Below are 13,458 nucleotides of genomic sequence, written 5' to 3'. Positions count from 1 at the left end.
TTTTTTTAGTGTTACTGAGCCATTAATTACAGACTCATATATTCTGTTAAATCTAGTAGAGCAAGGGTTGTCAAACTATGGCCCGTAGCCAGAATCAGCTTGCTGCCTGTTTTTGTGTGGCCCATGAACTGAAAATGGCTTTTAAATGGTTGGGAAAAATAATCAAAAGATTATTTCCTGACATCTGAAAATTACATGAAATTCAAATTTTAGCGTCTGTAAGTTTCTATTGGAATGCAGCCACAATCATTTACATATTATCTATGGATACTTTTTTGCTATAATGGGAAAGTTGAGTAGCTGCTACAGAACCTGTGTATGTGTGTCTTGTTTCACATTGCCGCTTGGCAAGCTACAGAATCATGGTGATGCAGATAGAACCTGAAAGCATTTCGAATGCCCTGTGTATTGCTTGATTTATTACTTTTTCTACTACCAGTTCATGCCCTGTATCTCAGAACAAGAAAAGTACCTTTGAATGTTATGCTTTCAAGGCACACTGGAATATGGACTATTTTATTATATGGTGGTACATTGTGTGTATAATGCAGTGACACTGAAACTGGTAAAAGAATAGACTGACAGTATCAGACTAACATCACAATATTCCCAACTCGTGGGAAAGCAACAGTCAGAAGAATTAGAAAATTTAAATGAAACATCACAGCAAAATTTCACAGAAGTAATAAAAATGAGGCTGCAACCAAAATGTTTACAAGTAGCCTATTTGTTAGCCAAGCAAAGAAAACCATTTACTAATGCTGAATTACATCGTGCTTGAAGATAGTAACCAACCCAAAGAAATGTGTCCAGAGAAAATTAAGACATCAGCCCTTTGATGAGAACAGTAGTTTGAAGAATGAGGATTTTGGACACATCAAATGACACTGTTAATTCTTTGCCTCTTACTAGTCAGTACTGCCTAGCTTTATTTTTTGAGAAACCATTGCTGGATTTGAAGTGACCGAAGAATTTGTATGGAACTACAAGTGGGAATATTTTCAAAAAAGTTGATAAACAGTACAACCTGAAGTGAAATCTACTAAGATGTGATGCAACTGATGCTGGGAAAAATGCATGGAGCAGAAAAAATGTTTATTTGGTCAAATTTTAAAGCTTGTGAAAATGTAAGTTGTTTAAAGCCTATAGTTACTCACTTGATTATTCATCAGCAGGTACTTTGCAGGAAATATTGGTGTTACTGAACTAGTCAACAGTTAACTTCATTTGCTCTTGTGGACTTAACCATCTTCAGTTCCATGATTTTTTTGTGAGAAACAGAAGCTGAATATCCTGATTTGATTTGCCACACAGGCGTTCAATGGCTTAGCAGTGCTAAAGATTTATTTTTATTTTTTGGGCTCTGGGCTGACATTGAAATTTTTCTGAATGAGAAAAACCATCCTCAACCACTGTTTTTTAACACTGAGTAACTTTGGAAATTAACTTTTGCCACAGACTTGAAAATGTTTCTTAATGAATTTGATCTGAAATTACAAGGTACAACAACATAATATGGTAAATTCATTTCAATAAAAACTAAAATTTAAATAAGATTGTCAAGCTGCTTTATATACTTTCTGTGCTATGAGAAGTCAAAACAGCGCTGTATTGCCAAATCCATTTTTAGTGGATATATTTTCCTGTAGCAGATTTTTGGACCTTGATGCAGTGCAAAGAAAATTTTTAAATTTTAAAAGCATTTAACTGCAATTAAATGCTTTTAAAGTTTCCTCTTAATCTTCTGTTGGAAATGAATCATCTTGAATGAATGACATGCTAAAGGGCAAATACCAAAAAGGTGAATCCTACAAATGCCTTACAAGTGATGAATATGCTTAACTAAAATGACATGCTCATGGGTGGATGTGTCAGTATTTAGCAGTACCTTGACCTATTTGTGTGAAAAGAGATTTTCAAAGATGAAATACGTGAAATCCCATTACACATCAGCATTAACAGATTAACATTTTCAATTTATTCCAATGAGGGAATACCAACTTTCAGCCCAAATTGAGCAAAATGTTACCTCCCGTCCCCTGCCAAAAAATCCCATTATTCCCATTAGTAGACCTCTATTACTAAAAAAAAAAAATTATACTCGATATTTTGAGTTTTCAATTTTTAGAATAAAAATTTTGTGAAAAGTTTCCTTGAGTACCTAAATAATGTCCTTCATTTTGTCTTAGCTTGCAAAGCCACTAATATTTGCTACCTGCCCTTTCCAAAAAAAAAAAAAAAAAAAAAAAAAGGCTTGTCCACCTCTCTACTAGAAGAAGCTTAAGGGTCTATATCTGTCCTCTTTACTATTTCATCTGCATTGCCAAATGCAGTGGCTCCTCTGGGTAGACAACCTGAGGTGGAATCAAATTATGAATGCATATGTTATCTCATGTCTATAAAATAAATGTGTTAGAATTTATAAATAAAGAGATAGGAAAAATACTGATTATTCTGTGTGTCAGTGCTTTGCAGTGAAGGCCAGTTCACACATGCCATTTGCTATGTTGGTGTAATTTATATTAGAGTTTCATTTATAACAATGTTACCTGTCATTTATTTTTCTATTAAGACATAGAAACGTAGGACTGTACACATCCAAGTCCTGCAGAATTTTCATTTCAGGTTTTAAAAGTTAAGAAATGTCACCATAGAGTGAAAATTCCAAGAAAACAAGATTCATGTACATTATCACTAGACAATTTCCATTTGTTTTAAACATTTTCTATAGCATTAGTTACATTTAACGTTTAGTATAAAAGCAATTGAGCAATTTCTCTTTAGAAGTCTATTATTTCATTGCTTTGTAGCCATAGTCTGTAGGTGAATGAACAAGCTACATTTCTCCAAAATTACTCATTTTCTTTTTAAAGATAAACTGGTCAATACTCTACTCTCCTTCCTGGTATGGAGGAATTTTTTGTACATGAGAAGCATTCATGAATATAATCTGCCCTCTTGCTTTATTGTCATAGGAGGGGAAATTCACCGCTTTCACACCCTTCTGTTTTGGCTCTTTCTCCCAAAAGATGAGAATCTTTATGTAGTACCATACCAAGAAATTGGAGTTCTTTAGCTTCAGACTGAGTATCATCATGGCTTCCAAATTGTTAGGAAATACAAGTTTGCAAGACTCCAAGGGGACTTAATATTTTACATCTTACTAGCCATGTCATAGCTTTTAAGTGCTTTTAATGGGGGAACTGTTTCACTCATGCCGTATACCTGTTTTGTTTTTTGTAAGTTGTGAGCAGGTGTCTTGTATCACTGCAAAACCCATGTATAATAAAAACTTGTTCCTGAGCTATATGTGTGTATACAGACTTTCCTTCCATTCATTGTAGCCATTCTGGGGCTGTCCTCTACTTCTTGCCTAAGTATATGTTTTTTAAATAACTTCAGCACATTTGCATGCTACTCCAAGATTAGTTTATAATTAAGGTCGCTTTTTAAAGTATTCAGCTTTCACACAGTAAGTGTTTGATTAGTTCATTTAAGATGTTTTTAATAGTACACTTTAGGGAGCCATACATACTGACAGAAAAAGACACAAAATCTAAACTGACAAAATAGGCTTGCTCTCATTAACTGAGAAAAATACAACAGGAGAACTGACGCATTCTGTAGTATCTTTTTAAATTCAGCATCAACAGAATTTTACCTTGAAGCATTATGCATTTTTTTTCAATTGATTAAGCACCTTTATCCATCAAACAAGCAATATATTAAGTATTAATAATTTCAGGTAGGATTCAGCTCCTTGTACTGTTAAACCTTCCCCGGAAGATGCAACATAAATCATAGGTTGTTTTCATAAACCATAAAGTAGTACTATTTTTCCTGAGCAATAGGGAACTAGCCATAAACCAGGGCTTAAAATAACTTATTAAAAGTTTCCCTTTGGTTTAATTGCTACTCAAATCACTCAGATGATTAGCCTTAACAGACATTTTCCCCCAATTGTAAACAATACAGAAATACTGAATACTGGCTATGAACATCAAAAAGATCTATTTTTGAATATTTTTCACCAGTTTGTTTTTGCCCTCACTTTCCTGCAACAAGAAAGGTCTGCAAATGATTAAAAGTGTCTTCTGTTGGCATTGCCCAGATTATTGTATTTGAACTTTTTGCTGGTATAGGAACAATTCTCAGAGGGTGTTGGTGATTGAGCTATTAGATACCTGGACTGCATCATCATAGTTCTTTGCTCACATTTCAAGGAGACTATTTTGAGGAAGGAAAAAAAATGGGTGCCCTGTTTCAGAGTCTCCTGAAACACTGAACATTGTTCTGGGAGATACTTCATATTCATAGCTGATTCACAGGAGTTTCTTTGAAACAAGCCTACTTGATTCCATCCTTTCAGTGATGTCCACTGTTGACAAGCCAGGGCACTACTACAATAAAAAAATAAATCTTATGGAAAAGAGAAAAGGAAAATGCATGGTTTGCAACATTATAAAGTATAACAATTTCCTGTGTTCTGTAACAAAATAAGATCCTTTGGTAATAAATTCTAAAGGAAATCTGGTGGGGAACAGATTGGTCAGTTGTAAAATCTAGGTTAATATTGGCTTCTACTTAATGCTTTTCATGGCATTACAAGATCAAATTGCTAACACTTGCAATAAAAAGTAGCCATCTAGGAATTTTTACCAAGGCAAAGTGAGAAAATTCTAGTGGTATCTTTGTAAAAGAGTAACAAATACTTCAGGTATGTAACATAGTCACCTTCCACATATAAGAGGAAATTGGTGCTGAACTGGCTAAGTATGTGGAAAAGAAGTGTAAAACATTTGGGATTAAGCCAGGTGGTTTTCTGCTTTAGAAGAACACGTTTCTGCAGAAAGATATTAAACACGTGTTATTTGTGAAAAATCCACTTGTTGAAATGTCACTTTGGTCAAAATACTCACAGATCAGAATCTGTAGTCTAGGTGTGTGGGTGGGATGGTTGTGCTGGAGGACACCTTCATCATGATTTACAATGTAAACTGCTTTGCATTTACCATTTTCTGAGGTTTGTATCTATGTTTGATCAAAGGTATCAGAACCATCACTTTTACAAACAAGTATTTGACAATATAAATACCGAAGGATACAGTACTACTTAAGAATCAGCCGAGCCCGTTTACGTTATTTCAAAACAGGGAAAATCTGCTAGTTTATAACATAATGGAGTAACACTTTTTTCATATGTTTTCTTGAAGCATGAATCACATGATTGCATGCGTAATTTTTTATAAACATGATTTATATCTTTGATTTCCCTAGTTGTTTGTCAACATATGCCATATTTCCAATAGTTGTCTATTGATTACAGTGTACTTGAATTTTATAGTCTAATTGTCCTCAGAATCACTTAACTACTACGAAGTAAATACCTTATCTTCTCACCACCCCTCCCCCAAAGACCTATGTTATGGCCACATTGAAGACATGAATTTTGCCATTAGCAGCTCTAATAAACTATTAGGAAAATTTATGCTTAAAATAATTTACATTGTCAGTGCAAAGGCAATTTCTTATAGACATATAATGAAGGTGATCAACCACTTTATTAGGGTGTATTAGGAGTGAATTCACAGATATGAACTTCATTGAATGCATCATGATTATATTCAGATGCAACTGTTCTTTAATATATCTTTGAAATAACAATCCTCTTCCCTACATAATAGTAAATAACTAACGTATATGAAGCATTGGTACACTATTTTTAATGCAAAATTTCTTAAATCTTGATTCCTATATAGTGAAATCTATAAAAACAAGAAAAATCAAAATTATCAGTTTAATGGACAATAAGGACAGTTGAAGTATGTGTCTTCAAGTTCGAGTTAAGCCATTAAATTTTTAAAAGTAAATACTTACAGGTAAATTTTATATAAATATGTACAAAATGTAGATTTATTTATTTAGCACTTTGTTCACTCAGATAAATTTATGTTGCATATCTAATGAGATATGCAATCATCTCCAAAAATTATAACTCCTATAATTCAAAACAAAACAACCCTTTAAGGTTATTCACTATATGAAAACAGAAAGGGAACAATTACAACAATGAAATTGTTTTAACTTTTTCAAATCTGATTCTAATGTGTATTGACATATATTTAATTATATAAAAGACCGCAGGAAAGGGGCATTAACAGTACTCTAGCAGAGTAAAAGATAAAAATCCCTCTTTTTCCCCTAGCTTCCAGTTTGACAAGAGGGAATACTTAATCGAATCCTGTCCACAAAAACAGCTAACAGTACTGTGCTTTGAAACAAACAAAACAAAACCTGACTTCATATAATTCTTAATACATCCTGTGCTGCTGTTGGTTTTAAGACTTCTAGCAGTAGCTATAGGTTCCAGTCTGGCACTTTAGGTATTTTAAAAAATGACCAAAACGTGCTCTAAAATGAAAGTTAAAATGTTATCCTATTTTCTGAGATTTCTTGAAGCAGATTGTCAGATGAAACTCTTCAGCTTAAAACAAATCTGTAAAAGACTGCAGATTTTTGTATTGTTTGAATTCTTTGAATTGCACTCAAACTATAAAGTGGACTTGGCTGACATTGTTTCTTCCATAAGCACAATTAATATAAAACTATACTTTTAGGAAGGATAAGTAATTGCAATGATCCTTTATTCCATTATCCTCTGGCCTTCTAGTTTATTTTGTGTTGAATGTTTGGTTTAACAAAGATTTTGAAAAGTTTATTACCATTTTCTCTTTGATTAAATACCAATTACTTAGTTGGTCCAGTTTTAAAAGGTAATCTGCTTTAAATTCTCAAAATCAGTACCAAAAAAAGCATACAGAGTATTATTCTAATTGTTAACATTTACATAAATTATACTGGACTCAAATAAAAAAAACTTTTTTAAAATAGTGCATACAAGGCACAAGAGCTTATTATATTTACTGAAGCTGAACATTCTGGCATCAACAAACACACCACTTCAGTTTATCTCAAACTAAATTTCCAAACAGCATGCCATTTTAGTTCATGTTAAACTAACTTTCCAAAAGTTGTATGATTTGTATTTAATGATTTGCATAATTTAATTGTAATAGGTGTTTAAGGAAAAATATAGTTTACCTGTCATCATTTTGATGAGATGAGAAAGAAATAATATAGATATCACTGGAGGGTAAATCTATTGACCTATTAGGAATTCTTAAGAGAAATTCAATATTTTTACTATCTTCAACAGGAGAAATAATCTAAAAAGAGATTTTTAGAAAGCCAAACTGACAAAAGAATGTCATAAAACAATCTTCATAATTGCTATCGTAAATTTCCTCCCAATTTAACAAGAAGAGATGAAAATACATTTCTGATGTAATAGAAATGTACTGTATTCTGACAAAAGTATTCCAGCCAACTGCTTTGAGAGCTCAAGCTTCAATGTCCACACTTATTTTCCAGCAGAAAACAAAAGGCTGGAATTAAGTGAGGCAAAAATGGTTGATGATCTTCAACTGCAGGCCACCTGGACTCTGTAATGAATTCATAATTATTACAGTGCACTCAGTCTGAGGCTGGATTCACATTAGAGGAAAAAAAAGTAGTATGGTTTGCCACTTCCACCTTCTTAAAGGTAACAAGTTTTATGAATAACGCTTATCATTATAATGTGACTTGAAATCTCTGAAATCTTAATATCTTAATAGTCTCAATTTTCAGATTCGGAAAATCAGATGATTAATGGAGTTTCTGTGTGATAAACTGTGCTACCCATATATTTGGGTAAAAACTGGTCCTCGGATTTATTCCAAGTTTTTCGGAGAAGATGTTTTCCCCATTGATTAATAAACCAGAACTACTTTTAATATTTAATAGGAATTTGTGTTAGTTGTAACAATGTGTGTACTGGATCCAAAACATGTTATATTTTAAGCAATGGCTTGGAGAGAACTAATCAATTCATATTCTGCATTTCCAGCCAAAGGGACATAGGTGCAACTGACTGGTGGCATCTTCCTGTGGGAAGCCTCTTCCATCCATCTACAGCATTGATACCTTGAAATGAAACAGAAAACATGAAACTACTATGTTAACCATAAACACGCAAAACAAACCAACTCATTTCATAATCTGTTTCGACAGTATCCCTCATTCAAAACTGTTTACTATGCTAGCAGGCTCAAGCAGACGTGTTCTTGAATATGGACCTCTACATCAATACTGCTCAAACTTTAATATGCATATACGAGAGGATCCTATTAAAATGCAAAAAAAAAAAAATTGCAGACTCTGATTCAGTAGGTCTAGGATAAGGCCTAAGATTCTGCATTTCTATCAATCTTCCAGGTCATGACAATGTTGCTGGTTTGGGGCTACAATGTGAGTGGCAGGGTTCTATGTTGTTAGTTCTGCATTCATCTGAGGCTGGAGTTTAGGAGTGGCAACTGAGTTGGGAAGGACATTTAGGGAAACGATTTTGAAACTTCATGTGCATAGAAGCACAGCTTTGTTTTGTTTTGTTTTGTTTTTTGAGACAGGGCCTCACTCTGTCACCCAGGCTGGAGTGCAGTGATGTGATCTCGATCTCAGCTTACTGCAAATTCCGCCACCCTGGCTCAAGCGATCCTCTCATCCTCCCACCTCAGCCTCCGGAGTGGCTGGGACCACAGGCACATGCCACCACACCCAGCTACTTTTTTTTCTTTTTGTATTTTTGGTAGAGACGGGGTTTCACCATGTTGCTCAGGCTGGTCTTCAACTCCTTAGCTCAAGCAATCTGCTTGCCTTGGCTTCCGTAAGTGCTGAAATTACAAGTGTGAGCCACCATGCCTGGCCAGCATTTTTTATTTATACCATATGATAGGAAAGGTTGGTAAGCTAAATTTAATTTACTTTTTAGTACTAACTATGGGTTTAGGCACATTATAACCATCTGGAAACTGCTGAACAAACAACTATTTTATAAAAACGTGACATCATTTACTATTGTAGTTCAAAAATAGGAGAAAAAATATGAAGTTTTTTTTTTTTAGAGTCTTGCTCTGTCACCCAAACTCCCAGGCTGGAGTGCCATGGCACGATTTCGGCTCACTGCAACCTCTGCCTTCTGGGTTCAAGTAATTCTCCTGCCTCAGCCTCCTGAGTAGGTGGGATTACAGGTGCGCCACACCACACCCGGCCAATTTTTGTATTTTTAGTAGAGATGGGGTTTCGCCTTGTTGGTCAGGCTGGTCTCGAGCTCCTGACATTGTGATCCACCCATCTCAGCTTCCCAAAGTGCTGGGATTACCAGGCGTGAGCCACCGCGCCCAGCCAATATGAAGATATTTAATATAAATTAGGCACATCAATATCAGACTATTATTTGATATAAATACAATTGCAATGAATTGCAAATCTGAGATGTAAAGCAGGAGAAAATTATTTTTAAAAGTCTAGTTTCTATTAGCTACTTTAGGGAAAGTTTAAGAAAACAAAACATGTTACTGCAACTGGTTATATCAATAGAATAGAAAACATTACATCAGAAAATCGGGTATATTTTTAGATCCATAGCGCTGATTCATGCTGCCATTTTGTGGTTATGACTACTAATGTCATATCTGAATTAATAAAATCAAGTTTCTGTCAGATTTTTAATTTCAATGTTTTTATTTTGTCACTTATCCATCAAATGTTGAGAACCTACTATGTGTCTGGCATTGTGCAAGGTGTTGGAGATAAATAACCACAATACTGGTATTGTCAAAATACTGAGAAGTCTCGATGGCTTTTATATAATATTACCATGTAAATATGTAAAACACTTAACACATAGAAAAATTCCTAATAGCACTGACCTTAAAAACAACGGTTATTGCAACTGATGATTTCAAAATATTGAAAAAAAACCCTGTGAAATTCTATGTTTTACAGAACTATGTTCTGTGTAATATTTTATTTGTGGTATTGGCTAGTGACTCATATTTGCTATAGCTATATTCTAAAATTACATTCATAGTTACATTCTAAAATTATTTTCAGAAATTTAATAATGTCTCTGCTATTTAATCAAATTCAGATGAAGTTTTGACTATTTTAACCAGTTATGGTCAGTCTGACCTATTGTAGCAACAGGTATTCAGAGCTGATCCTGGTCTTCCCAAAATCAGATACTAGTCAGCTGGCAAATTGCCAGGTCAGCATTTTGCTGATAATACATGGCTAACTTACCAAAACCAGAACAGACAAATAAAAACAGATATCCATGAATTTTGATGCAAATCATTTTGTTTTACAAGTGAATCTCTTGCTTTTCATACTTTAGGATTCTAGATTGCCGTTTTGTAAATAGAGAGTTATCTTGCTATCTTTAATATTCAGCTCTGTAAATTGTTTATTATACAGCTGTTTGTTCCAAAGGGGTTCCTTATTGTAGCTTTTTATTGACTGCAGGCTTACAAACAGATCATATTTTAAAGAAACTGATTTGGAACTGCAGGTTTAAAAAAAAAATAAGGCTTAAAGAAAATGATTTCGAACATCTATTATTTTAAGGTTAACACATGCTACGAGGCCCTACTATGACCCAAAAATGGGAATGACAGTGTGCTAATGAGTACATTAATGAGATATAATTATATTGCACTTCGACTTAGTGTTTCCTAATGGATGGTCAAGGATATAGCCACTGTATATTCTGAAAGATGAAGAAAAATTAAAAATTATTATTCTAATTTCCTATAAAATGACAAGATAATTTTTACGTATATTTCAGTATTTTAGGATTGATCCCTATCACTTAATGCATTACTATAAAATGACTTTTGTTCATCAACTTATTTCTATAATTAATCAAGTTAACAGAAATACCAGCTAATACTGAAGCTAGGTCTGTACTCAGAAGCCCCAGCATGGCTAATGCAATCTCACAAGTCAGGTAAAAGATCTTCTATATGAATCACTCACAAATTATTAAAAACGTTTATGGAAACTATTTGCCCTAAGAAAATTAGAAGACTGTTAAAGATATAAAACAATAAAGGGAAAATTATCGTACTTTTATAAAGTATGAATTTATCTTGCTTGAAGAGTTAAGTCTCATTCTCCATGGTTAATGCAGGATTGCTCATACCTTAATGAAAGAACATAAGTTAGCATTTTTGGTTGCTTTTGAACAAATAGGCAGAAACTTGTTATTCATCTATGAATTATGAATCCCTTGGTAGACTTCCAAAGGTGCCTTGTACATAATAAGGGTATGTTTAAGATGGTTATACAGAAACACACACACACCCCTTATATACAGTGTCAGTTACAACCACTATCTCTCTCTCACACACACAAAACACTAAAAACAGAAATATACATCTGAGGAAGTAGAGAAACATAATAATGAAAGATATATCGACCCGCACTGCTCACATCAGCTTACATCAGTGTTTCCAAATTATTCCTCTACCAACCTCATTCTAGTCAAACCAATCTTTGAGCACTTTCTCACCTCATTTTTCTTGCTTCTTTTCCTTCCTATACATCATCCTTTACACTTTAAGTAGTTCTTCATTTCATCCATCCAACTAACAAAAAAATTAATCGAACATGCTGAAGAATTATAATAGCACGTGAAAATCAAGAACACTGCTATGTTAATATAAATTATATAAGATGAAATGTGAATCCCTTCTGGATGAAGAGGAATTCTTTGTTTTTCCACTTCTCAACAATTGACCCCCAAGTATTTATCACTTCTCTGCCTCTAACGAAACTGATGGATTCAAAGAACAAATTGGTGTCATCAACTTTTGTTTAGGCAATGCCTAGTCCTTGCCATAGATTAGAAAGTGAAATGGCATGTTTGAAGGTCGAGAGAGTGACCAAATTATGAATAGTCAAATCATGGGACCCTCTGGGAGGCAAATATATTTCTTAAAAATAAGGCTACTTAAAGCTTATATTTTAGGAGAAGATGACTGATAATATATTAAATAATGACTAGAATATTTACTCAGGATCATCCATTTGTTTTTCGCTACCACTAAATCCCAGAGGTTTCTTCAAACTCTCATGCTGCCTGACTTTGGTTCACTACACTTTAAAACATTGATGACCGGTTTATTTGAAAAGACTAGAAACGAAGGAGAAAAGGTTAGTAGTCAATCTGAAGATTTTCTGGCTAATAACGCCTTAATCATAGATGTATGGCTTTAACTCCCTTATGTGGACAACACACATATATACACACACATGTATGTATGATCACCCTATTTTGTCTACTCCTTACCAACACCGAGAAATAGGTAGTCTTTTGAAAAGAACGAAGCTAAGTCTAAAAGATGTTAGGTAACGTAACACATATCACACCCTACTAGGAGCCCAAATTAGGATTTTTAAATCAGGTCTGACTTCGAAGTCTTGCTTGTTCCTTGCTAACAAACTACACTGACTGAAGAAAACAAAAGATTAAAATCAACAACAGTAACAAGAGGAATGTGAGTGGGATATGAAGAAATCGCAGGCAGCTGAAGTTATGGTAATTACACAATAACTTTACTTAGACATTTTGAAATTGGACAGAAATCTTGGAGTAAAAGACAGAACTGAATAATTTAAGGTCCTTTTCAGTAGATATTTTTCTATCTTCTATCTGATTTGATTGTAGCTTTTTCATTTTTATACTTTATATTTTGAATTTACTTCTATCATTTTATTTGAGGAATGGGGATAAAGATTTGGTTCTTTAAACAGAAAAAAGGCAATGCAGATCCATCTTTCACAAAATGATTTTCTGCTGCTAACAGGTATTAACGAACCTCATGAATAGTTCTTTGAAAATAACTCTGAATTTAGAATGGAAGTCTGACTCCAAACTAAGAAAATGTCTGTAGGTAATATAATGGATATATTTTTTTAACGACGTTTGCCTTCTAAAAATAAAATATATCAAAAGACAGCCAAACAAGCACACCCTTACCAGCTTTGCATTTTCCTGGGTTTATGCTGCTCTCCGTCCAAGACTGAGAATCAGTAAGAAGGTGGCTCTGGGACTCTCTCAATGGCTTTGCAGGAAACTGATGGTTTTCGAGACTGAATAATAATGGAATCATCATCAAAGTCATCATAAGCTAATTTGTGATAGTAAAGTTGATTGTTTCTCAATGTATGGAACCAAAACCACTTGCAATGCAAGATGATTGCAGGAGGTACCCAAAATAATGTGGGGAATACAAGAATAAGACATTAAATAGCACTGACTCGCGGTGAGAAAAGTGTTCTCTCTTCAGTCTCTTTTCCTTCTTCTGCTTACAATAAGATGATAATCTCTAACATTGGCAAATCTCCAGAGAATAGTCCTCAGCCCCAGGCTTTAGCAGGTAGTTAGAACTTAGTAATAGTATTGTATTATCAATTTTATGTATCTATTTATTTTTGAGGCAGAATCTCACTCGATTGCCCAGGCTGGAGTGCAGAGGTGCAGTCATGGCCTCAACCTTCTTGGCTCAAATCAAT

The 13,458-nt window shown here is 34.0% G+C and overlaps 1 protein-coding gene across 5 annotated transcripts in view; it reads right to left on the bottom strand.

Moving 5' to 3' along the window:
• Nucleotides 1-3,488: 3,488 nt before the first annotated feature.
• Nucleotides 3,489-13,458, bottom strand: part of ZDHHC2 (zinc finger DHHC-type palmitoyltransferase 2) — a 721,436-nt gene continuing 711,466 nt past the window's right edge. For 4 of the 5 annotated variants that reach the window (XM_063668529.1, XM_054499632.2, XM_054499635.2 and 1 more), the window contains 3 exons: nt 12,923-13,035; nt 11,009-11,083; nt 3,489-8,025 (listed from right to left, as the gene is read on the bottom strand). In XM_063668529.1, the coding sequence (XP_063524599.1) occupies nt 11,043-11,083; nt 12,923-13,035 (154 nt within the window). In that variant the 3' untranslated portion in view covers nt 3,489-8,025; nt 11,009-11,042. Of the gene's footprint in view, nt 8,026-11,008; nt 11,084-11,247; nt 11,529-12,922; nt 13,036-13,458 lie in introns of those variants that run through there. The other variant, XM_063668528.1, reaches the window with a different exon arrangement.

Source organism: Pongo pygmaeus, chromosome 7, assembly GCF_028885625.2.
Source record: "Pongo pygmaeus isolate AG05252 chromosome 7, NHGRI_mPonPyg2-v2.0_pri, whole genome shotgun sequence".
Classification (NCBI taxonomy): domain Eukaryota; kingdom Metazoa; phylum Chordata; class Mammalia; order Primates; family Hominidae; genus Pongo; species Pongo pygmaeus.
Note: the sequence above shows the minus strand (reverse complement) of the source record. Positions and strands in the feature narration are given on the sequence as shown.